The sequence below is a fragment of the Vigna radiata genome, chromosome 2 (assembly GCF_000741045.1).
Source record: "Vigna radiata var. radiata cultivar VC1973A chromosome 2, Vradiata_ver6, whole genome shotgun sequence".
Classification (NCBI taxonomy): domain Eukaryota; kingdom Viridiplantae; phylum Streptophyta; class Magnoliopsida; order Fabales; family Fabaceae; genus Vigna; species Vigna radiata.
Window position 1 is genome coordinate 1,803,597 of NC_028352.1, and position 25,774 is coordinate 1,829,370.

Sequence of the window (25,774 nt, forward strand, 5' to 3'; positions counted from 1 at the left end):
TTGGTAATAAATTCATTCATTTCAAATAATAATAAATACATAATAAATATAATATTTGTCTGGTAATTTTTTATAATAAAAGTTTCAATATAGTTGAAACAATCAATAGTATGATCACTCTTCATCCAATTAACAACAAATAATTATAATTTATTTGATGTATAATAATACAAATCATAATCAGCATATGGTATCAATTTATAAAACCCAAAATGTCATCAATTAAGGGTCAGAATATTGTATTTTTATAAACTGAGAAATTTAACTTAAAAGATTACATGGTTGTCTTTTTAAAAGGTAAAAACGTGGTTGAGTGTTTTTATGAACAAGGTGATAAAATTAAACAAAAATAAATAAATAAATATTAACCCATTAAAAATAATAAATCCAACAAAATTAAACTATTGAATTGAATTAAATTAAATCGAAAATATTATATTAAACTGAACTCAGACTCGACTAGATGCGTAAGAGTAAGTACATGCATTAAAGATGACATCATTTAGAACAGTTGTATTTTTAAACATTACTTTTTGTTTAACTTGGAATTGTGAATAAAGGTATTTATAGTCAATCTAAAAACATGTTATATTCTAAACATAAATATATATATATATATATATATATATATATATATATATATATATATATATATCAGTGAATAAATGCATATCTTAATTTTGATTCAGCCAAATCATTGAAAAATGGACATTCTCTAGTTAATTTAATCTACATTATTGTCAATAATAATCTTCTTATTACATGAAGAAATAAATAAAAGTTATTTTTTATTCAAATACACGTACTAAAGTTTAGAGGTGTAACACTTCAAAATTGTAAATATCTATTATTAAGATTTTTATTTCAAAAAATTAAATTCTTATTAAAACAGTATCTTAAACTATATTACAAATATGAAGTTCTTTGCAATATTTTGTAATTTCTGTAATTTTTAGTTTTGATAATATATCAATTTAACCAAATTGATTAAAAATAAAAAAGAAAAAAAGCCTACATTTCAAGGTCAACCATGTGATAAACACGCAAAACTCTTACAATACTTATAATTACTCTTCATGTTCACATGTTTAATAAATCATCACATTTAATTCTCATAATACTTCATTTTCATTTTTCTATTACCACAATACATCATAATGCACCAACCATCCTATAAACAACGATTTATAATGTGCTTTAATGGGAGAAAATAAAACAATAACTTTGAGATTTTCTTTTTTAAATTATAGAAAAATAAAATGCTAAGAAATAAAAAGTGAAGATTAGTTTACGATACATACATTACCTTCCTAACTTTTAGACAAAAGTATTAATTTTTTATACTCCACTTTTTAACACGTCATATATGAAATCTTAAATTGTGACATATAATACAATAATGTAAAACTATAAAATAAAACATTATAGATATTATAATCAATCACAATCAATAAATATAGAAAGTAAGCATATAATTACTATATATTGCAGAAATTCATGCAAACATGTATTATATATAAATAGACATGTTTGTAACTAAAAAAGTTAGAATTTGTCAAAAGAATAAGATCATACAATATCCTAGAACTATACAGTGGCACCGCACTTGATTAATTATTACATATTTATTTCTCATACAGTTAAGATGGTCATTGTAAATAAAAAAACACACAAACAAACATAGGAAAAATGATAAGTTAGTATGCAAAAAGAGAAAAATAAAACAGGTGTAAAGATATTATCACATATAAATCGCTCATAACCACAAATATATTGCATACAAAGAACTCCTGTTACTAGACATGTATATTAATATCAAACTCTTGCGAGTTGTACCCTTATGGTGGCTTTTATTGTTATACATAGTCATTACCAATGAGTTTCATCCTACTACAAACAAGACTAGTATATTACACAAATGCCAAAACATATCAAATATTATATTATACACAAATCAGTGACCAAGTTCATCTCAATTTCCATATCAACCATACAACATACCAAATTTTGAAATACAATTCATGTGAGCCAAATTGAATCCAAACTCCCTCCACATATCATATCCCATCAGACAATTCAATCACACAAACCAAACATCATACAAACATGCAATTAGCAATTACAAGTTATCTATCAGCTAAAAACAATGCTATTAGATTTCCTTTCCATAAGGACAGATTAAACACTCAAGGAATCCTAAAAACACATCCATATACAAAATAAGTTCTATTTGTCCCCATAAACAACCCAAACACGGTCAGGACACATCATTATGACCATTGATAAACAAATACTCTTATAGAAGACTCAGACAGTACATGTGACTCAATATGGTACATGCACCAAAGAACGTATCAACTAAGAAAAGAGACAAAAACCAAATTACTCTATTTAAGAATTTAATCGTAAACCTGATATTCTTCAATTATCAAACAGATGAATTGACATGGAAAACATTATAAAAGAAAGAAAAAAGTTGTAAAAGGAAATTTTTTTAAAGAGATAATATGTTTTTAAAATAATAAAACGTGTTTATAATAAATTATTTATATTTCAAAATTTTATCATCAACACGATTAAATTTAACCATTATAAAGACATCATTAATTCTAAAATATAATCTTCTAAGCTCTTGTGTTATTAAAATACTAAACTATATTTTTATTTTTTTTTCTTTTTTTTTCCTACAACTTGAAATTTTCTTCAGAGAGTGAATTTTCTAACTTAATTTCACAAAAAATTATATGCCTTTATAATGTTGGGCCCAAGATTGCTTTCAACCATATCCATTCTGGGAGGCTATAGCTCGGCATTTGCTATCTACGCCCTTTTGTTTTCCAAATACCCCTTTCATAACGAAAAGGTTTTTGATCTTGCTCCGGTCACTTTATTTCACCCCTCAAGTATTGCTTATACAAACAATACAATATAACTTGGTAAAAATATAGAAGAAAAAAAGAATACGAAAGGGGTGCACAAATAAAAAGGTAAACTATAGTTTTTATTTATTTATTTATTTATTCAAGGTGTTTGAATACAACTTTGGGCAATACAAGACATAGATCAAACACAATTTTCTTTTATTAAAGCTTAGATACCTTTTTAGTTTCGTGCACTTGGTAACCTTTGATTTTAGCTCTATAATACGGTAAAAAAATTCCCTTAAAAATTTTCGGGACAATAAAATAATCATTTTAATGAAGTAAAAATGTCATAGCATTTTTTTCTCCATCCTCTCAGCCGCCTAAAGCATAAACGGCTGCATGATTTGTCATTCACTTCAAACAAATGCTTTTCTCGCTATTTACTTTGCAACAAGCAAAAACCTAATAATAATAACAACATGTGTGTTGTTTCTCTTAATATTAACGAAACGATAGCATGTTGATACCATGTTTCTTTCTCTCAAGTATTAACTATCTATTTATTTGGACAATGATATTTTAACAACTCTTTTTTAATAACTTTTTGAGAATCGTGTCACAATTCTATTGGTCTGTTTGAATTTATTTTAAAAAAATATTTAAAACGGACCAATCACAAATTACCACGTATACATTATGAAAAAATTGTCGAGTTGTTAAAAAAACTTTTTCGTATTTATTTTAGTTCTCCCATGTTGCAAATGTAAAGCTAAATGACAGTTATATCCTCCATTTGATGATTTTCTTTCCTTGTAAGATAGCACACGCAGGATCGTTTGGATAATTTCAGACACGTTCAATTCTATGGTGATCGGCGTAGTTTCTCACGATATTGTTTTGAATTTGGAAGTGGCATTTGTAAAGAAAGTGACAACAAGACTGTATTAAAAAAATCGAAACAATCGAAGTTGTGTTTGTTCGTGTCGCAAATCTATATATATAAATGTTCATAAACTCATCAAACTGCATATTGGGGCAATTTTTGCAAGCATCCTTGTGACAGAATCGTGGGATTTCTCGTACAAACCTGAGAGAAAAAATGGGAAGTTGCAACACGTATTTGACACTGACAATGTTAGTGGTCGCAGGATGTTTAATGTGTAACACAAAAGAGGTTTCTGCAATATGTGGAGGAAGTTTGCCAGATGCGATATCACAGTGCCAACAGTATGTGCAGAAAACAGGACCAAAGATTAAACCTTCAGCAGCGTGCTGTGCAGTGGTGAAACAATTTAATGTGCCATGTGCTTGCAAACTTGTTACCAAAGAAGTTGCAAGCCTTGTCAGTATTCCAAAAGTTGTGTTCGTCGGACGCTCTTGTGGTTTGAATCTTCCCCCAGGAATGCACTGTGGAGGTAATTAACATTTTTTGTCAAACTCAATTTCCTTTAAATGATATTAAATCTTTATTATTATAATAGTCAATATCACAAATGAAAAGAAGGAAATAAGTGATGCTATATGTTATTGTTTCAGCTGTTGTAATCCCGCCGGCCAAGTGAACATCTTCTCCATCTGTCAAACCCAGTGACTATCAAACATCATTTACATGTCATTCTGTGATCGGTTTAAAATTACTTCACAATCAATAATAATAACCATAAATACCATCATGAACCAATCACAGAATAACTCGAAAACGATATTCAAATATTGTCAAAAAAAATTGTGTAAGATTATCCTTAAAAATAAATATACTTGTTCATGTAATAAATAAGGAATTATATTACTGTACAACTCAAAAGTTAAAGATCTTATAGTTATTTGCGTATTAAAACATGGCCATATTTAATTATACTTATCTCATATTTTCTTCTACTGTGTTAATAAAACTGGAGTGATTGGTGGCTATCATAATCCACTAAATCTGGGAAACATGGATAACGAGTTATCTATGAGATATCTGAGATGTTGTATAAAAATGCCTCTAAAGTACTGTATTCCATCAGATAATTTATAGTTAGTTTCTTTTTATAATTTCTTTAAATAAACATTAGTATATAATTATTTTAAATAAATATATACTGGATTCTACTATTTTTTTAGTCTTTATATTGTATTTTTAAAATATATATGGCTAAAAATGTTTATAGTTATTAAATTTAAATGACAATCTAAAACTTGAATTTCAAAGTTTTAAAATAAATTAATACAAAAATTTTAATCCAATGTTATTAAATCTTTTCGAATATTAAACATAATTTTAGATTAACATTTAAACTCATTAAAATAGTTTTAGATTATCATTTGAATATATTAATCATAGTTTTAAATACATTTAAAATATCAAATAGAATAAATAAATCTAACATCAATCATAAATGTCATTTGATACATAAACTTTTTTTTAACATAATTATATTTATTTATCTTTAAAATTTGAAGATTGTATCAAAATTTATATTCATATACCGAGATAGGGTAGACTTGGTCAGTTAATTATATTCATTTTATAAAATGTCACACTAAGTTTCACTTGTAAATTCTTAAAAAGTTTAATAACGCTTTTGATCCGGAAGGTTTTGTTCAATATAATAATTGATCTTACTTTTTGAAAAAACTGTTCAATTGACTCCTTATTTTAACAGTCCTGACATAATGTTATGTTAAAAATCATGTCATCATCGTATGTATATAATAAGGACTATAATAAACAATTTAAACTTGAATATATGAACAAAAAGGACTCAATTGAACAGTTTTTTCAAAAGGTGGGATCAATTGTTATGAAAAAAAAGATAGAAACATATTGAACAAACCCTCACAAACTAGGAACCAAAAGCGGTATTAAACCTTTTTAAAACCTATCGAGAGTGAGTTATGAGTGACTTATCTATAAAAGAATATTATTTATACCTTGTAAATTTTTGTGCCAAAAGTAATCATAACTAATTAGGGAAAGTAAGTAATCAATACAATACTAAGTTTAAAAAAATGTTTGTCTTTTATTTTTATTATTAAATAATTCTACTAAACTCGATCATTTGAATAAAACGTTGATCGAAATTTCAAAAGATAGTGTATTTGTGAAGGATCTTCTTTGTTTTTAATATGGTTACTGTTGTTGTTAATATCATTGGTGTTATTATTATTGTTATAATAATTATTGTTATTATAATTATAACATCTTAATTTTTAGTAGTTTATAGCTAATAAAATAAATAGTTATAAAAGTAATAAAACAAAACATATTTGTGACCGCTTATAAAAATAATATCAATACAGTTACCTAGAACAAAATAACTATAATAATAAATATATAAAAAAACTAAAAATAATTGCACTAAATTAATAAATGAGCAGAAAAGTCTTGAAAAAAAGTTATGTCTGTGATAGTAATTTTTGAAGTGGTTACTACAGATAATCTGGTAACTTGAATGAGTTGAGAACTTGGAAAGCATGTTGTAAGAGAAGTTTGAAGCTTGTTTCATCAAATGTAATAGTCTGACTATGTATAGTGATATTTAAATTTGATAAAAGAAAAACAATTATGCATCCTAAACTATACATTGGTGTGAGGTTGATTGGTTTGTATGCCAAATAGGACAAAGTTAAAGAGGATGATTCTTTGTAGGTTAGACTTAAAAAATCTTGCTGTAAGATTATTTAGACAATTTCTAATCTTAAATCTTAAAACAGATGAATAAAGAACGAGAAAATCATAAAACTAAATCTGATTTCTTAAAAAGTGATGTATTTTATTAATTGCTTGCTTTGTTTCGAGTTTCACTACGATGTATCAACTTCATTTCCATTTTTTAAGAAATATAAATTTCATCATTTTGTATATATTGCACCAATCAAATCCATTTCTATTATGGATGTTTAAATAAACAATGTTGACTTTATGAATGTGTGACGTGCAACTATTGATGTCATGATAATTTCTTGGAATATTTATTGTGACATGTGAGCCAATAAGAATTGTTATTTTTTTCGTTTAACCACACCATACCTCGAAAATCCTAGAAATTCCAATCACATTCATCGCGAATCAAAGAACCAGAAAATTACCAAATCTCTTCACCAAGAAACCTAAACCGATATTCCTTTCACCATCACTGCGATGCCAACCATCGCGATACTTCCATCCCACCACCATAGAAACCCAAATCGAACCCAAACCCATCATGAACCACCAAATCACACTGCTACAAAAAAACCCTAAATCACGAACTTCTTTGTGCTTCCTGACGCATTAATCATGTTCGTTTTCTCCACCAGATCGTGACATCACCATCGTCAACCACCACGTTTTCCTCTTCTTTCTCCTCGCAAACCTATATAACACAACAAAATCTTTTTGAACCACCAATCAAAACCTCAAAATCCCAAATCAAAAAATCAAAAACCTAAATCTCCAAATCGCCATGGAATCCCAATAGTGAACCCATTTTTTCTTCCCTTTATTCGAACTTTCAACGAGTCATCTTCATCACCAACTTGCAAGACCAAACGACCCATGAACTCAAAAGACCATTGATTTAGGATTTGAGGGTGGATGAATACTTTGCAGCCATCTCATTCTTCAACTAAATTCAAGTTTACGTTACCAATAATACGAGTTTTATGAAAGAATGACTTGTCATGGGTGGTGGTGTGAATTGATTGAATTTGTAATATGAAAAATGAAAAATCACATTAACAATTTAGAAACCCTAAAAGTTCATATGGATTTCTAAAAATCATTAGAAGCTCTTATCTTAAATTTTCACATTAAAAAAACATAATTGAATACAAGATGCAAATTATAAAAAATGGAAACAAAATTGATATTTCTTTTAAAAGTGTGAATAAAATTTAGATTAAGTAAGAACCAAATAAACAATTAAACCTAAAATTATTTATATTAAAACTAATCATATCTAAAATGTTTTATAATAAAATATATTTTATTAAAAAAACACATAAACAACTTAAATATATTTTTATAATAAAAGAATTTATATTTAAATTTTAAAAATTACTATTTATACTAATTATTACTTATATTTTTATAAACATAAATTTATTTTATAAAAAATAATTTTTTAAATATGTGCATTGCAATATTAAAATACCTTTTTACACAACTAACACTTTGACAGATAACAATATTACCTAGAAAATCAATCTACCAGTCTCCTCTTTGCACATCCATGAAGGTCCTTTGGCTAGAGATAGATTGGACGTTTAATAGAACATACAGCGGGAGTTGTGGACGGAGGCGTGAACTCCAGTGTGTAGTCTGTCACAGTCAGATTGTGACGCACGCTCCTCCTTGTTTCTTTTGTCGTCGCATTTTGCACTCTCAATTTAAAATAAAATTCTGTTGCATACTCTCAGTCTCCACATTTCAAGCATTTTGCTCATCTTCACCTTGTAGACTCTCCTGGTAATCCTTTTCTTGCTCTATTTCTCTCTCCCTCCCTCTCTCTTTCTCTGTCTCCCTCCATCTCTCTCTCTCTCTCTCTCCACACACACATATATATTTGACTTCTCCTCGGAGGTAGCACCGCCTCCACCGGACGTGTTTCAGATCTATGATATTGGAGTTTATTCTTTTTAATGATATTTTTATATCACTCTGATTTCTTTTCTGTGCTTCGGATTATCTTATGTTCTTCAATTGTGTTTTTGTTGAATTGTAGATCTCCATTTTATTTGTCCAAAGCGATCTATTATTTTTGAGATCGAAGCTGTTCATTCTATTGGAACGGTAGTGCAATCGATGATGGCGATCTGATTGCGGCGATGGCGATGGCGATGGAATCTGTGTTAGTTGCGTGGATTAGTTTAATTGTTTGATGATGTTGTTATGTGTTCGCGTAGCTTGAAGTTCTATTTCAACCACGGCACTACTATTGTTTGAGTTAGCTAGTTTGTTGAAGTGAACTTTGCAGCGATTTGAAGACTGTGGAGTAGAAGCTTAATCTGAAAATGCCAGGTTTTAGAGCAAAAATTAGGATTGGAATTTTGATTATTGTGGTAGTAGGGATTTGTCTCGCTGCTTTATATGGTTTGTTGAAGCCTATTTCGAATGGATGTATAATGACCTACATGTATCCGACTTATATTCCCATTTCATCTTCGGAGAGCATTTCTCCTGGGAAGTATGGCTTGTACTTGTACCACGAGGGATGGAAAAAGATAGATTTTAAGGAGCATCTTAAAAAGCTTAGTGGTGTGCCCGTGCTTTTCATCCCAGGCAATGGTGGCAGCTTCAAACAGGCAAGGTCCTATTTCTTTTTGCTCAGAATTAGGCAGAATTGGTTTGGTTTATGGATACTTGTTAAATAAATATGGGAATGTAAAAATGAAGAATGGGAAATATTAATATGTTATTGCTGGACTTGAGTAGTTCTAATGTTGGGGTATTTGGGAGTAAGTTGATTTAGTTGTTATAGATCGATTTGAGAGTGGTTAATGTAGTTATGTAGTATGATGACATGTAAATCTGCATTTCTAGTTTGCTTTTCTCAAAGTTTGAGGTACGCTCACTTGTTGGCCAAGGTTTCTGATTTTGAATCTAGATTCTAGGGTAACTCATTATCAGTTCATTTTTGAATGATTTTATAGCTGGAGTTTGTGAAATTCCTTTGGGTACGGGAATGATGCTTCTTTTTATTTGTGAAATTGAAAACAAGGAAAAAAGAATAAAATGAATAAAAGATAGAAAAATACGGCATAGATCCCCTATTGATTTACGAAACTAACTTTAATGTTGGTAATGATTTAGGAAACTAATTTTTTGTACTTGTCCCCCGAAATTTTATATTTCTGTTAACATTTTCTGTTAGTTGTATCCACTTTGTAGGTGCGGTCTTTGGCAGCCGAATCTGATAGGGCATACCAGAATGGTCCCCTAGAGCGTACATTCTACCACGAGGCAACCCTAAGAGCTGAAGAAGGAGGTGGAGATATAAATTTATCTAGTTTTCAATTACCCAGCCAGTATACCAGCAGGCTGGACTGGTTTGCTGTTGATCTTGAAGGTGAACATTCTGCCATGGATGGTGCCATTCTTGAAGCGCACACTGAATATGTTGTACGTGCTATACATAAGGTATCACTTTTACTATTTTAGTTTATACCAAATGGATGCAAATGAATATTGGATGAATACAATCTGGTTGTAATCTTAAAACTCTTGAGATGGTTTATTTGTAGTCTGTAGATCACCAATCTGTTTTGAATTGAACTTGTTATCATTGTTGTTGTCTTGGCTGGTTCACACTAATGGTATTAATATTCTCAATAAACTGAGAATTTGTTTCTTATTATTGATTATCAACATCATTAAAATCCAATGAATGAACTATGTGGCTTGTTAGAATGACAGTTAAACCCTCAGCTCTGCAAATGTTGGGTCTTGCTTTGTTTTAGTACTAGTAATATTTATTGTTTCTACTTTTAGACCATCTTATGGTAGGGAATACACTAGTTGGTTTTGTTTGATGCTTTTGAATGACATTCTTCTCTGTTTTCAAGTCATTCAACTTAGATTTTTGGTTTAGTCTCATGAATGTTGTGACTTGTTAGAATGATATGGTTAAACCCTCAGCACTGCAAATATTTATTTATGAAGTCTTTCTATGCATCAGTGCTAGTAAACTTTATTTATTTGTTCTACTTTTTAACCAACTTGACCATGAATGTAAAAATAAGCAATTACAAGTATTAATTTTGGAAGGGGAAACAAACAAAGGAGAACATAGAGTACTTCAAAACTCAAGTAACCTGTGAGAGACATTTTCTTTGCTTACCTGTTTTGAACTAACCTGTTTTGCTTAGTGGACACAAAACTCAAATTCATTTCTTCTTAACCCTCAGTCTGATGGCACTTGGTGGTTGACTGACTCACTAAGTACGTTCATTTCCTACCCTCAAGTAATCCTTATACAGATCACGACGTATCAAAATTTTTTCTAAAGGAAATGGTCCAGTTAAATTGATTTCCAGCTACTATTATTTAAGTTAGGGAGGATAATTTTCTTAGCCTTGTTTGGACTGACCTGTTTCGCTCAGCTGACACAAAACTTTAGATTCAATTTTGCTTATCACCCTCAGCTTGATGGCCAAATTGAAGTTATCAACAAATGTGTAGAAACTTAAAATTGAAATTATAAAAAGAAGCTAACAGATTAACACTTCATCTCGATTTGAAGATGAACCTTTTAAAAGCACAAAATAAGATGAACATGTTTGCTGATAAACATAGGCAAGAAGTGCTCTTTGCAATTAGAGATTGGGTATATCTAAAATTACAACCCAACATACTGTAATCCTTGGCAGAGAAAAGGAATGAGAGGTTGAGTCGTGATTTTATGGCCCTTATTGGATACCATGAAGGTGGGACAGGTTGCTTATCATCAACCATGACTACCCACAGAAAGCAGAGTCCACCCAGTTTTTCTTGTATCACTTGTACCCAACCTCTGCCTTTGGTACGATCAGCTGGAGCTACAAGTTGTACCTATAAAAGAAGTAATAGCAGAAGGAGCTGAAGTTCTACCTGTCTTTGAAGCTACTTGGGAATCATTTGATACTAATGAAACATTTTCCACACTTTCTTCTTGAGAACAAGGTGAAACTTGTGGTGGGAAGTATTTTTAGTAACAGACCTCTTATTAGAATAGTTTATGTCAGAAGAGGTAGGAAGGATGGGGATTTGGGCTCAAAAGGCCCCATGTCAACTAATGAGTAAAGTCAGTTGTATAGAAGAATGTGAATCAGGAGAAGATGAGGAGGAGGAGGGAGGGTAGGAATGGACAGATATTTTTTGGTGGTAAAGATATCAGGTTTTTGAATTCCTATGCGACATTCTTGTATCTGTCGCTGTTATCGGGATAACTGACTGAAAATAATAAAGATTCGTTCTTTATTCTATACTTTCTTTTATAATCAATCCATTCCGTGCACTATCTTTTATTTTCGTGTTCTTTACCGTAGACAGTTCTGTGTTATGCACTCTTTTCTCAGTTGGTGCTGTCTCTAGCATTTGTAAGAACTATGTTCCTTGAGACAGTTAATTATTGAAAATTGTCACTCTGTTCAATTCTTATGATCTGCTCATGCAGATTTTGGACCAATATAAAGTGTCTTATGATACCCGAACAAGAGAAGGTGCTGTGGTTTCTGGGAGTTTGCCAAAAAGTGTAATATTGGTTGGTCATTCCATGGGAGGTTTTGTTGCTAGGGCGGCTGTTATCCACCCTCATCTTAGGAAATCAGCTGTTGAAACTGTTCTTACACTTTCAACCCCACATCAGTATGTATTTTTTTCTATTATTGTTTTCTTGTTATATTTCTATGTGCCGCTTAAATGTTTGATGGGATACATGTATTTTATTCAGATCACCTCCTGTGGCATTGCAGCCTTCGTTGGGTTATTACTTTGCACGTGTAAATTCCAAATGGAGAGAAGGATATAAGGTTCAAACCACTAACACAGGGCGTTATGTGTCTGATCCAGTACTCTCTAATGTTGTAGTTGTATCTATTTCTGGTGCCTACAACGATTACCAGGTATTGCCATCATTTTTCCCCCTAGAGGCAGTAGATTTTTCACCAATGAATGTTTTTTGTATAGCAAAAGGGGCCTTATTTGTCTTTGCTTCAGAAGATTATTTGCCCTATGCATTGTTAAATTTTAACAATTTCCAGAGTGTTGGTACCAGCCCTTTTACTATCTCTAGTTAAAGGACATTCTTACTAGTATCTTCCTTTAGTATTACTAAATTTCCATCTTATGTAATATATAGAAATGAAATTTCTTAAATTTTGAGTAAATGTATAAATCCCACGATGGAAGTTCAAGTTTTACTGTCTCGTGCAATCACATTTATTAAACAACTATTAAATATTATGAACCTTCACATTATGGTTTATTTTTTGTTTTTTTTTTCAGGTACGGTCAAAATTAACATCACTTGACAATATTGTGCCCCCAACCCATGGCTTCATGATCAGTAGTACAGCCATGAAAAATGTGTGGTTGTCTATGGAGCATCAAGCTATCTTATGGTGTAATCAATTGGTTGTCCAAGTAAGTAGGTCTCTTCTCTGTCAAGAACATAAACTTGTTTCTCCTTTATGTGATCCTTATCGTTTTTATTCTTATCTAGGTATCGCACACGCTTCTTAGTTTGATAGATTCCCGAACAGGCCAACCATTTGCAGATAGTCAAAAGAGACTTGCAGTTTTTGCAAGAATGCTGCGTAGTGGAATATCACACTATTTTGACTGGATGGTGCAGTTACCCCGTTATAAACAACCAATAAACATTCCTGTTCATAATACAAAAGATGTCACTGGTATGTTGTTGCCAATTTTATTATCCCATGGTTGTTGTATTTTGTTTATCTGAAAATTCTGTTGACAAGCTTTCTGGAATCATCTAATATTCATTCCAAAGTTCTATTTTATGGACATATAACTGTTGAAGCTTTTGCTGAAAAATTATGCTTTATGGACAAAGAAGATAGTTTTTTTCCATTTTTACTGTTACCAGCCATCTTAATTTATACTGGTAAAAACTCTTACTATATACTTGGCCTTATTATTTTTCCATAACTGATGCAATATACAAATGTTTTTGAAAAATGATTTTGCATTGCATAGGAAATTCAATACTTATGTCACGTGGTGGTTTCTGTTTAATTTGATTAAATTTTGTCCATGCCAATATATGTCAATTTGGAAATAAAATTCCACATTTGTACAAAATTTTGTATTCAAATTATATTGTGGCTACAGGATCTCCACTACATAGGCTGATTGCTTGTCCTGCCAATGTTCATTGGAATGATGGGGGCCTTGATAGAGACCTATACATTCAGATAAATGAGGTGACTGTATTAGCAATGGATGGTCGCAGGCGGTGGTTGGACATACAAAAATTGGTATTTGTTTATTGTTTCTTTGATACAATATCCAAAGTATATGACATACATAGGTAAAGTTCTGTAGAAATAATAGGGATTTAGGTAGAGAAGGAGGAAAAAAGAGAACAAACATTGAATAATAGAAATAAGCTTTAATATATGTTGTGCATTATTTATTAGAAAAGGAAAAACGCTCACCCCTACTTATATAAATCCTAGTCTCCCAATTCTTTCTGAACTAGGTAACAAATCTTGGGATATGTTGAAACTATGAATGGCCCTTTTCCAAACCTTGAAATGCTTGCGAATAATGACCTTGTCACCTTTTAGATTTGCCATGTGGTCTTGTGCTTGAGAATTTCTATCTTGGCAAAAATGTCCATGACAATTTGAATTTTTTCTGAGTTTTATAGCCTCCTTATTGATAGCATTTGCTTTTGGAATAGTGCAATTGCTTAATAATTTAATCTGGATGTGTAGGGTTTAAATGGAAAAAGTCATTTTGTACTTGTGACCAATCTAGAGCCTTGTTCTGGAATTAGACTTCATTTGTGGCCGGAAAAGGGGAAATCTGCTACTACTTTACCTCTCAATGATAGGGTTGTTGAAGTAACAGCAAAGATTATGCGCATTCCCTCAGGTCCAGCACCACGTCAGGTACAATATGCCTCTTTTCAGACTAATCTGTCTTGTTTGGATTATCTTTATACTACCTTACTATTGTTGAGTTCCTTAAGATTGTACGAGGAAGATGCCTATTTAGTTTGGCCACTTATAATATTTAATCTACAATGATATACCAGCTTGAACCTGGTAGTCAGACTGAGCAAGCTCCTCCATCTGCTGTATTTTGGTTGGGTCCAGAAGATATGCATGGCTTCAGATTTCTTACCATATCAGTTGCACCTCGTCCGGTACAACTTTTAGTTTTGAATGATTTAAGTTTTTTTAGATATTAAGAAATTCATATCTTACTGAGATGTATTCAGAAATATTTGTACGTATTTGATTTTTTTCTTCCCTTGGGCCTTTCTATTCTGCTTGATTAGGAGTTTGAGATTGAATGTTTTTCATTTTAAAGTTTCCATGGGGGAGCTTGTACTTGCTTTACATTTGGTCTTACATTTATCTTTCATAAAATTAGAAAGGTGATTTTCATCTGGATGGGTGGATTGTGTGTTAAACTAAATATTTTTTATCTTTTTCTAATCTTAAAAATTCTTTATGTAAGTGTACTTTTGTGTGGCCATACTAATTATGATGACTGAAGATGGAATACTATTGAAAATATGAGAAAAAGAACTTAAGAGATTAATTATCTCTCAGCTTATCTTTTTTATTTATAGAAGAAACTTACATAAAAAATATCTATGTAATTAATACTAATAAGTAAACAGCTTATAGGTATAACGGTTTTCCAATTAAGCTACTAACTACCTATATTTAATTCTTATTCCGACAGGAATAATTAAATCAGTTTGCCTCTAAATTGGATTTAGTTATTGTATGGTTTTTGTAGTTAATAATGTGTTCCATATTTGCTTATGAAATGACAATGTGGTTAGCAGAGTATTTCAGGAAGACCACCGCCAGCAGCATCCATGGCAGTTGGACAGTTCTTTAATCCGGAGGAGGGCAGTCAAGAATTATCTCCATGGTTTATGCTTCAATCTTCCTATTCTCAAAAGGTGGTTATTTTTTTGGAGTGTACCGACCTGTACACCCTAGACTGTAATTTACTTTTATTTACTGATATGAATTTATTTCTTGAGTTTCTTTTCATTGCAGTGCCTGTTGTTACATCAGAAATTGTTCTAATTCTGAAGCAGTTTGTAGTATACAGACCTTATATAGCCAAGGCTTACTTTGATGCTTACATGTAATGCTGTAACTATTATAGGGATGTTCCTCTGTCTTATTAGGTTATATATAATATAATAAAAAAGATATATGTGTAGAAAGTTTCATTAGAAATCAAGTGAAATTATACTGTTACGGTGCTAAAATAGGTTTCTCAATTTTCAGCAACTTGCAAGTGAATGGAACAATTTTTTCTTCTTCAGCGGGCAATAGGTTGCATAACATTGATATGTTGTTTTATGTAGGATTTGGTTTTGGAGGAAGCTCATCCGCTAGCCGTCAAATTATCATTTGGCATTAGTGTGGGCCTTCTACCTGTTACTCTGTCTTTGAAAACTGTCAGCTGTGGAATCAGAAACTCTGGACTTCCAGAAGAGGAAGCTGGAGATATTGAAAGTAGTAGTAAGAATCCTAATCAAATACCAAATAAACCATCGTTTAAGGATTTTACTTTTGGTGATAGCTTTTTCTGTGGTGTGCCTGTTTTCGAACTTCATATGGTATTGTGGTGTATTGAAATATATTTTGTATGCAGTGAAAATTGCATATATTAAGTTTATTACAAATATAATCAATTCTAGGTCTCGTAACAATAAGTTCACAAGTGACAGAGGTCATAGCTCTATTTTTTACTTTTGCATTAGATCTTGGAATAACATTTTGTTTCTTGCTCTTCTAAGAAATCATGTTATCACCAATGGAGATACAATCTTCAGTAGTGGATCTTCTATCAGAAGGAAATTCTATTCAATTAGCATCTAAATAACAAACACACTAAATAATTATTTTATTGATAACATATATCAATTACATTCTCATCATTACTATTTTGTAGTAATAAAATTCTTTAAAATAAGGAAATAAAAATATATTGAAATGAATTGGAACATTATAAAAATATTTTTTCCTAATCACTATGAAGATATTGAGCATGTTTTTCCTAATCCGTTATTAGGGATTGGCGGCAAGTATAGACAGACCATGTCATTGTGGTAGTGCTATATCTGATTTTTTATCTTATTCTTCTTTGATGATATAGATAAAGAAGTTTGAAAATGTGTGAACTCTCCAAAAGCTTACAATGTTACCAAATGACATGATATAATTTATCTTTAATGACAAGAATTGGGCTTGAACACTTCTTTTATCGTAACTAATTTTTCATCGTATTCTTCTTTGATGATATACACAAAGAAGTTTGAAAATGCGGGAAATCTCCAAAAGTTTAAAATGTTACCAAAAGATATGATGTAATTTATCTTTAATGACATGAATGTGGGCTTGAACTTGGCTTTCTTTTATGCATATAGTGGAATGCATTCTAAATTTGTGATGAATATTTTTCTGCTGTTTTACTGTTTTCTTTTTAGCTTAGATAACTATAGCTGGGTATTTCAGGGCTCTGCAAATTGCGCTGTTTCCCACCTGTTGCACTTGCGTGGGATGATACATCTGGTCTTCATATATATCCAAATCTGAATAGTGAGATAATTGTTGTTGATTCCTCCCCAGCATATTGGAGTTCAACCCAGCAATCTGAAAAAACCATTGTTCTTTTGCTGGTATGAATCACCTAATGCATAAAGTTCAACTGTTTCCCCCTTAAAATTCTTAAACAAATAAAGAATTGGAGTTATTTTCATGCCAAACTGCCAAATTCTACGACTAACTAGAATTCTGGCAGTGGGTGGTATTATGACAATTCTTTTAATTCTTTTAATTTCTCCACTATTCTATAGGTTGACCCACATTGTTCTTATAAGAGTAGCATTTCAATTTCTGTCAGTGCTGCTGCAAGTAGGCTTCTACTATTGTATAGTCCAAAGGTAAATGAACTTCTTTATGCCTGATTTTGTAACCTTCTATCTTGCATTTTACAAATGGAGTTATATTTCCATGAGAAGTTTTTTATTATTATCCACTTTTGAATAATTTAGTGTTTTCAATTGATTCACAATGGTAAATTGTTATATGATCTATTATCTTTATATCCATCAACTTAATATAAGGATTCCATTAATGTAAAATAATTTTGTCTATTGGCTGTTCATGCAGATAGTTGGTTTCTCTGTTGCTGTTGTTTTCTTTGCTCTAATGCGGCAAGCATATTCATGGGATCTTGATCTGAGGATACCATCTATGCTGACTGCTTTGGAATCAAATTTGACACTATTATCACATTTGTTTCCCCTAGCCATTCTACCCATTTTCTTTTCCTTATTCCTTTCGCTGCTGATGTCTCAGCCACTTCCTCCATTTGCTAGCTTCATTGGCATCTCTCTTATTTGTTATATCTTTGCCAACGGATTCATAGCCATTATAATTCTGATTACTCACTTGGTATTCTTTGTGGCTGCTGTTACACACATCTTCATCAAGACAAGGTTAGGTGACTGATTGATCTATGCCACTTATCACACTAAGTTTTGCTCAATATGTGTGCTAATGTAAAGAAGGGCGGCCTTGATTAATAGGATTTGCCTTGATAAATTGGAATTTGGATAGTAAATCACATTTCTTGTGGATTTCTGTTAATCTATATTTATTTTCTTATCTCTACCAATAGAAATTTTAGGTAGATAATCTACAACATAAATGCTAATTGTGCCTACGTTTTTATTGATAAATATGTTGCAGGTGGCAAATGTGGGAACGGAATTATAGCTTTTTGTCTCTTCGTTGGTTTGTTAATCATTCGTCTAGCGTCTTTTCTCTGAAGGTAAAGTACAACGTTATATTTCCTTTGATTGACAAACCAAATATGTTGTATTTGGCTTTCTTATCCACATTTTGTAGGCCTACTGGTCTAGTATATTTCCAATTTTAATTTTTTATTTTCATGCATTAATTCTGTGGGGGAAGGGGTAGTAAAACAGTGGTGGGAAATAGACAAGAAGGTGGTTATCTATAATTAATTTTGTGATCTTCAGTTTTGTTTGTACTTCAAGTTCATCTTATTTACGTTTGAATCTTGGTACTTACATTAAACAGGTGGTTAGGGTTCTAAGATCTAATCCAGTACTTGTTATGGCACTTACTGCAATGATCTTGGCAAGCTTGGTTCATCCATCTTTTGGTCTCCTCATACTTCTGCTCTATCACTTTCTCTGTTGTCACAATGCATTATGCAGGTATATATTAGGGTTTAAAATAAATTAAAATGGTGGTATTGATGAACCCACAACTGTGATCATCCTAGCTTAGGGTTTAAAATAAATTAAAATATAAATACTGTATATCAATCTATGCTATATCCATCTAGTATGATTCTTTTTAGGCCTTAGGCCCATCCTATCATGACGTGTTTGACTTTTTGAGACTGACTTTTGTTTTTGTTTATGTAGCAGTTTCCTGACAGCATCTTGTGGCAGCCATGAACAAATTACTGAAAATTTGGATTGTAACAGTGAAGATTATTCGGGGTCTGAAAAGAAGAATTTCAAATTTGATGGTAGTTTTAAGCGGACATTCCCTTCAGAAGACAACTTGTCCAACAGTCCTGATTCATCAAGAAGTTTTGGTGACGCACAACTAGATTTATTTCACCATCGCCATGGCTTGTTGATATTGCATCTTGTTGCAACGATGATGTTTGCTCCATCCGTTGTTGCTTGGTTCCAGGTATATAACAATTAGTGTCATGTTAGCATTTTAAACATATTCTGTCACGCAATCATTTCTTGGGAAATAGGAAAGGGAAAGGTGAATTTGATTGATTGAATCCCCACAACATAACTTTACTCCTGATGTTTCTCCCTGATGAAGACCAGGAGAGACGTGAGCTTACAAAATCTTACCCATTATTTTACATGATTTTGTATCTCCCTTATGGTTATATACGCAATTGAAGAAATACGATTCGGTTTCTTTCATTCTTGTTTTCTTTCAATTGATCTTTCTTTCCTCTCGAGGCCTTTTCACTTTCACAATAGTGAACTCTTCTTTTAGATGTGCACCTTGTATGCTGTCATCACTTAGGGTGTGCATAAGAAATAAATCAATGTAGATATTGAAGTTGAACTTATGTTGAAGATGAAAACTCCAAGGTCCAGTGTTTTCTCTAGAGTTTTATTGCATGGATTAGAAGGATAGTCCATGTAAATTTTTACTAGGTCACTGCTTGAAAGAAAATGCACTAATATTCTCTAATTTACTTATAAAATTAATTTTTGCAGAGACTAGCATTGGGTGAGAGCCTCCCATGGTTCCTGGATGCAGTGCTTTGCATCGGCGTCATACTTCATGGCATCTGCAACTCGAAGCCCGAGTTCAATTCCTTCTTCGTGTCCTTTGCTGGGATCCCCATCCGAAACGTTAGACTCTATTTCATCTACCTTATAGCTGGATACTGGTCCTATTTTTCTGGCCTTACTCTGTCTCCGTATAGAGTGTTTTATGCTATGAGTGCTGTGGGAGCCATTTCCTTCGGTTTAAGAATGTGGCGTAGCTGGAACGGCGAAAAGAGAGAGGTTACTTATAGCAGCCGGAAGCATTCTCACAGGCACTGAAAATTTCCACAACTTTCTTAGAACCAGTCAGAGGAGTTCCACGTGTATGTATGTAAAATGTGTAATTGTTTCGATGATTGTTACAGTAGGGCATTGCTGTTAGATATTTGATTTCAAGTAGAACGAGCAGGGTCTATCGGTTCATCGAGTTTATGCCGGTATTCCCTGTGCCAAGTGTTGTAACATTTTAGATGCATAGTTTTAGCGTCTTTTCCATGTGCCTAGGCTGGTTTTGCGGCTGTTGTATCATCGTTTCACGAGGATATTTTGCAATTTTGCCTGAATGTGAGGAATCTAAAGTGTTTGAATGATCTTCGGAACGTTGAAGAAGTTCATGTTTCATTAGATAAACACATTCAAGTTGATCACACAAGTAATTCACGTTCAGACTTTGTATTTTTTTGTTTTTCCTTTTAAAAATGTGTTTTTCTTTCCTTTTGGTAAAAAGGGAAGGAATGATTTAGAAATATAGAGAAGGAAAAGAAAGAGAGAGAGAAGAATTAAGTAAAAAGCAAGATTGTTTAGATGGCAAAGGAAAAAACAGAAGGATGATTTGATATGATATATATAATTTTAGTTTTCTCTTTATTGTACAATAATAATCATATAAATGCATTTTCTCTTGTCGTAAAATCACACTGAAAAATTTATATTAATGATATATTTTCAATTGACATTATTACCAGTGAAATTTACGCGAAACCTATTAAATCAAACAAGTTTCACCGGGTATTAAATAAAAACATCAAATTTACTTAAAAAAAAAAAAAGTTGTGTATTGATAAGTTAGGCCATTGAATGACAGTCTTTTGACCCAAACACTTGTCATCCTGGTGGGTAGGTTTACTTGTGGCTTCTCATACATCACCACTTTCACCCTTCAAGGGCCCATAACCCCTTTGTTTTTTCATAGCAAAATTAGGAAAAAAAATATATAAAAATGTTAGAAAAACTTAAAATGGCATGTCTCTACTTCTAAACATCCCAATGCTTGTCTAATTTTAGAATTTAATGGTTTCATTTTGTTTCCTCAGAAAAATAAAAAAAAATTCTATAGGATGGTTAAAAATTCCACATAGACCGAAGATAATATATTATGGTGCAACACTATTACTATGTTAGAAACATATGCATAAAAAATGTGATGTTATATCAATTTTTGAATATTAATTTTTAAGATTGAGTATATTTCTTTGAATACTAAATTAGAATTTATTTTTGCCATAAGCTTTAATACATTTAATTCTTCAAACTTTATAAAAATAAATAGGTATAATTATCTTAATTCAATGACTTTAATTTTTTTACATATTAAACCGTATTTTATATTAACATTTGAAATAATACATATTAAATGATTAAACAATTCAAACCTTGTTTATTTGCCATGTCAAAAAATTTAGCATCATTATCTTAAAAAGGTTATATCTTTAAAGATTAAAGACTAAACATAATTATCACTAACTTTTATAATAGTGTGATTCCCGCTGAAAAAAATCACGACATGCCTAATCCTGATGAATAAATTCTGACGCCAAATTCACGCAAGAATTATCACCGATTGAAAAGGCAAAGTTCCTCTTACAGGGTTGAGATGCCCGACAGCTTTATCAAAGCTTTAGAGAATCTCAACCATGGAAAATGTCGGAATGTATTGTCAAAAACAGTTGCAAACATGATAAAGATGAAGGATGTGAGCGCAAGAGGATTCTTGGCTCCTCCTCACAAAAGGATTCATGATAAGAGATTTTACCTTATTATTATTATTGATTGACAACCTCTGACAACACAAACGTTTCAACAAAAAATGGTCTTGTTTAGTGAACAACACAAAAACTAGAACACACCCCAATTATTTAAATATTGTTTGTGAATTGATCACACACCCCAATTCTCCAACAGCCACCACACCAACCAAAAAAAGCAAAATCACAAGAAAAGATGTTTTTATTTTGGGGTGAGTGTGTGGCTGCGTTGGGATGCATCGTATGGTGCTAAAGTCAAAAGCTTTGAGGCCAATGGGCTCATCTATCACCACTACACAAAAAATCCAACGATAAACAATTCTCCAATCTTTGAAAGATGACATTTAGCAGTCGTCATCATGACAAAGCACAAAGAAAGTGTTTGTGTGAGTATGGTACATAATAGGAATGAACCATCTAATTTCTTGAGCACCCTAATATGGCAGTGCTTTTCCAGGACTCATCCAAATCCACTAAAAGCCAAAGTCACAACATTCGCTGAAAGAGAACCGACACATGTCCTAGAATTTTGAATGTTAACTTATTCTAAACAAGTGGCTGAAGAAAAACATATTATATATATATGTAATATAATATGCTAGATACAAGTTAAGGAACAGGAGTTCATAGAAAAAAAAAAATTATCAGCAGTAAAAAAAATCAAACCATAAACAACCACGTTTAAATCCTCTGTTCTGTTCTTATGTCCTTCTACCCTTTCTCTATCTCTTCCCAAGTTTCTCTCTTAATGAGGTTTTACCAGGCAATGAATAAAGAGTATCTCTAAAAACCGATCTTGAAGAATGGTCATTACCAAAAGATAAAACACTCTCATGCAATGAAAAGAAGAAAAAAAAAAGGTCATTAATTTACCCCTTGAACTCTCTTACTTACTTCCTAGATCTCCAAGCTGATATTGAAAACATTGGTCGATCCTGCCAGCAAATTAATACACAGCCATTTTCATCCCTCATTCTGTATCCTTCAGAGCCATAGCTCTGGACGAACCTCCTTGCTTGCATCATACCATAGTAGCTCAGAGGCACATTACCGAACCCAGCTTGGTCAAATCTCTGGAACCACTTTTCAAGCTTTTCGTGTCTCTCCTTTCGATCAGGCCCTTCACATGCAATGATGTTCTTTATTTCCTCCCCAAAAATCATCTTCTCCACCCTTAATCTCTCCAATGAGGATCTTGAGACTGTTGATTCCAAACAGTCAAACAATGCTGCATAAGAATATAGTGCTTCAAGTAGCCTGTCCATCAGAGTTGGACCATTGTGGTTGCAGTCTTGCTCTGTCACAGCCATGACCTTTGGTGATAAACCCCATAAGGCATTGAGAAAGCTCTCCATGTTCATTGAATTGGAAGTAGTAAAAGATGCTGGTGATGACGAGGTTGAGTCAGGACTAGGGGTGTACCCATTGACCATGTCTTTCTCAAGCATATCACCCAATGTGGTTTGGCTCAGTGGCAGGACTCTTTGCATGTGAATTCCGTTTGAGCCTTTTAACAGACGAGGAGATTTTCTCCGCAAGGCTTCATCATCAAAGGCCAAAAGGGAATGTAATTGGAGTATGGAACTTATTGCTAGTGCCTCACCAGTTTTCACTCGAAGTTTGTCAAAATCAAGATTTTCAAGTTTGCTGACTACAGGGTTGAATTGGAATGGTATATCCAACTTTTCTGCCTCTTCAGTTAGTCTATGAGCTACCTGATCCAGAATCTCCTTTTTCTGATGAATCCCAGTGATTTTCAAATGAGGAGGGCCTTCGGGACGAGCACTCAAAACTTGGAGGAGGGCAATCCACTGAGTAGCTTCAGCAGCATTGAGATCAATTATGTGAATCACTTTCTCCCCTTCCATTGCCTCAATGATGGCCTGATTTGTGAGAACATATGCCACCTTCAAGAAAGGGAAAAGCTCAAAGAAGAGCTTCTGAACAAGAATTTCTTCAGACAGCATAGTAACTTTGGTTGAGTTGAGGGCTCTGTGGATCCCAGGCCATGTTTTCAGAATCCGATCTGCAAGTGATTCCATAAAATATGCTGCGATTCGCTGCATGGTATCCCCATCAGGGGAAGCAAGCAGTGAAATTTGCTCCAGTGTGGCATTTGCATTTTCAAGATTACCAGCAGCTACGTGATTTGCACAAGTGAGCAGCAAATGGATCAAGTACAAACCTCTTTCCTCGGATTTCATTTCTCTAAGCAAGAGATTGTTGGGAGAACTTAAACTAGGTGAAAGTGACATCATGGAGAAGAGCTGCAGGGGTGAAGAACTTACAGACGACGACCCTTCTTCTAGCCACACGAGTCCCATGTAACAATAACAAAAACAATCTTAGGAATTTGCAAACAGTGAAAAAAAGCAGAATGCAGTCACAAAAAAAAAAAAAAACTACTAGACAAGAAAACACTCTTCAAATTTTCTATTCATTCAGATACAAAATCACAGGTTTTACATTACAACACATGAGCCAAATACGGAGAAACTAATAAATAAATGAAGACAGAATAAGAAAGAAAGAACAAATTCAAAACAAAGTAAGAAAAGCAAAAAGGAGAAAAGGATTTGTGCATAAGAACCTGCACAGCCCAAGTTCAAACTTTGATCACAAGCTTAACAACCCTCAAGTTTTATTTTCAGTTTTATAAACTCAAAAACCAAAAGCTCAAAGACTTTTCCTCCAATTCAGCAAACTCAAGGAGAAAAACGCTTATAGTTACAAAAAGAAGAGAGAACCTACCGAAACCAGGTCAGCAACAGAGGAGCGCATTGCAGCGAGAAAAACGCTTATCCCTTGGAGGGTTTTGAAATTGAAGAATAATCCAGACGAAACCCCCAGAAAAATCCAAAACTTGCCTCTCGGAACACTGAAAAAACCAGAACCATAATGGGTTGGTTGTTCTGCTTTCTTTGGGAGTGAGTTTCAATGTTTGGACCCTTCTTCTGATTTCAGCTACTTGTTCATGACTACGTTGTCGACAATGCGTGAAGGGTCCCTTTTGTCTTTATTGTTTTGTTGTCCTTCACACCTCAGTGCTGTGTGGAATTTCTGACTCTTGGAAATTTCTCTATCTTCCTGTAAAGGCTAAACATACAGTTACATTTCATTTTTCCATTTCTTTTTAGTTTCATTCTAATGCCGCGTTTCTAGTTTATTACACATTTCATTTCACACTAATTTTAAATTAATTATTCTAAACATTAACAAAATTACCACATCTTATCTATAATTACCCCAACAGTATGTAGATTCTTTTATTCTATTATATGCATAAAACTTTTTTTGCTTTATTTTTTCAGATAAAAGTAGAGACAGAAGAAGTGATTAAAATGACCAACCTTCTCCAATTTTGAATCAAAGGTTTATTTCATCATATCCAATAATCTTATGTAATTTCAAAGTCTAGGAGTTGAGATTAATGATAATTAAAAAATTTATTACTTCAAAACATTGAATGATAAAACTATCACATGTTTTTAAATTCTAAAATGGATTATAATAATTAATTTCAACAATGTTATATTTATCAGAAATTTAATATTGCTTTGATTTTATTCTCGTCCACAAAATATCATAAGAAAAAGAGATTTTGGCCGTTGTTTTTTTTTAATTCCAATAGACACGTCAATTTTTTTGGAATAGGAAAATATTGGAAGTTTGTTTTTTTTTTTTCTTAAAAAGTCACATTATTATTTATTATTTATTTTATTTTCATTATGCATAGTCTACTATCCTTTCGGATTCAATACGAAGAGACTCAACCTAAAGAAAAAAAAAAACATTAAAAATTTAAGGCAGTTCCATCTTGATTAAAAATGAACAAGATGGAAAATATATGAACAAAAAATACATAAATTTT

General features: G+C 32.2%; 2 protein-coding genes across 8 annotated transcripts; one reads left to right on the forward strand and one right to left on the reverse strand.

Annotated features, from left to right (window-relative positions):
- Positions 1-8,030: 8,030 nt before the first annotated feature.
- On the forward strand, positions 8,031-20,488 carry LOC106755955 (GPI inositol-deacylase). 3 transcript variants are annotated; one of them, XM_022777523.1, is made up of 19 exons: positions 8,031-8,298; positions 8,555-9,134; positions 9,721-9,969; positions 11,984-12,174; positions 12,260-12,431; positions 12,814-12,951; positions 13,031-13,220; positions 13,663-13,808; positions 14,271-14,447; positions 14,594-14,704; positions 15,356-15,478; positions 15,896-16,052; positions 17,049-17,212; positions 17,390-17,476; positions 17,706-18,034; positions 18,288-18,369; positions 18,642-18,781; positions 18,995-19,271; positions 19,826-20,488. In XM_022777523.1, exons 2-19 carry the CDS (start codon positions 8,844-8,846, stop codon positions 20,156-20,158), a joined length of 3,357 nt encoding a protein of 1,118 aa, XP_022633244.1. In that variant the 5' UTR covers positions 8,031-8,298; positions 8,555-8,843; the 3' UTR covers positions 20,159-20,488. The 3 variants fall into 3 exon arrangements, with proteins under 3 accessions (XP_022633244.1, XP_022633245.1, XP_014493674.1); XM_022777524.1 differs by having other exon boundaries at positions 8,032-8,298; positions 18,998-19,271; XM_014638188.2 differs by having other exon boundaries at positions 8,032-8,298; positions 15,359-15,478.
- Positions 20,489-22,458: 1,970 nt separating this feature from the next.
- On the reverse strand, positions 22,459-24,981 carry LOC106776381 (scarecrow-like protein 3). 5 transcript variants are annotated; one of them, XM_014663843.2, is made up of 2 exons: positions 24,655-24,981; positions 22,459-24,205 (listed from the first exon to the last, which is right to left on the reverse strand). In XM_014663843.2, the coding sequence occupies exon 2, from the start codon at positions 24,159-24,161 to the stop codon at positions 22,794-22,796; it is 1,368 nt and encodes a 455-aa protein (XP_014519329.1). In that variant the 5' UTR covers positions 24,162-24,205; positions 24,655-24,981; the 3' UTR covers positions 22,459-22,793. The 5 variants fall into 5 exon arrangements, with proteins under 5 accessions (XP_014519329.1, XP_014519320.1, XP_022633254.1 ...); XM_014663834.2 differs by having other exon boundaries at positions 22,459-24,208; XM_022777533.1 differs by lacking the exon at positions 24,655-24,981 and adding an exon at positions 24,494-24,640.
- Positions 24,982-25,774: the final 793 nt, after the last annotated feature.

Excerpts from the sequence above, each read along its gene's own strand:
- LOC106755955 (XM_022777523.1), top strand. The coding sequence starts at position 8,844 with ATGCCAGGTTTTAGAGCAAAAATTAGGATTGGAATTTTGATTATTGTG. Across the intron at positions 14,448-14,593 it reads CAGGTCCAGCACCACGTCAG|CTTGAACCTGGTAGTCAGAC; the intron begins GTACAATATGCC and ends ATGATATACCAG. Across the intron at positions 17,213-17,389 it reads AAACCATTGTTCTTTTGCTG|GTTGACCCACATTGTTCTTA; the intron begins GTATGAATCACC and ends ACTATTCTATAG.
- LOC106776381 (XM_014663826.2), bottom strand. The coding sequence starts at position 24,227 with ATGGGACTCGTGTGGCTAGAAGAAGGGTCGTCGTCTGTAAGTTCTTCA.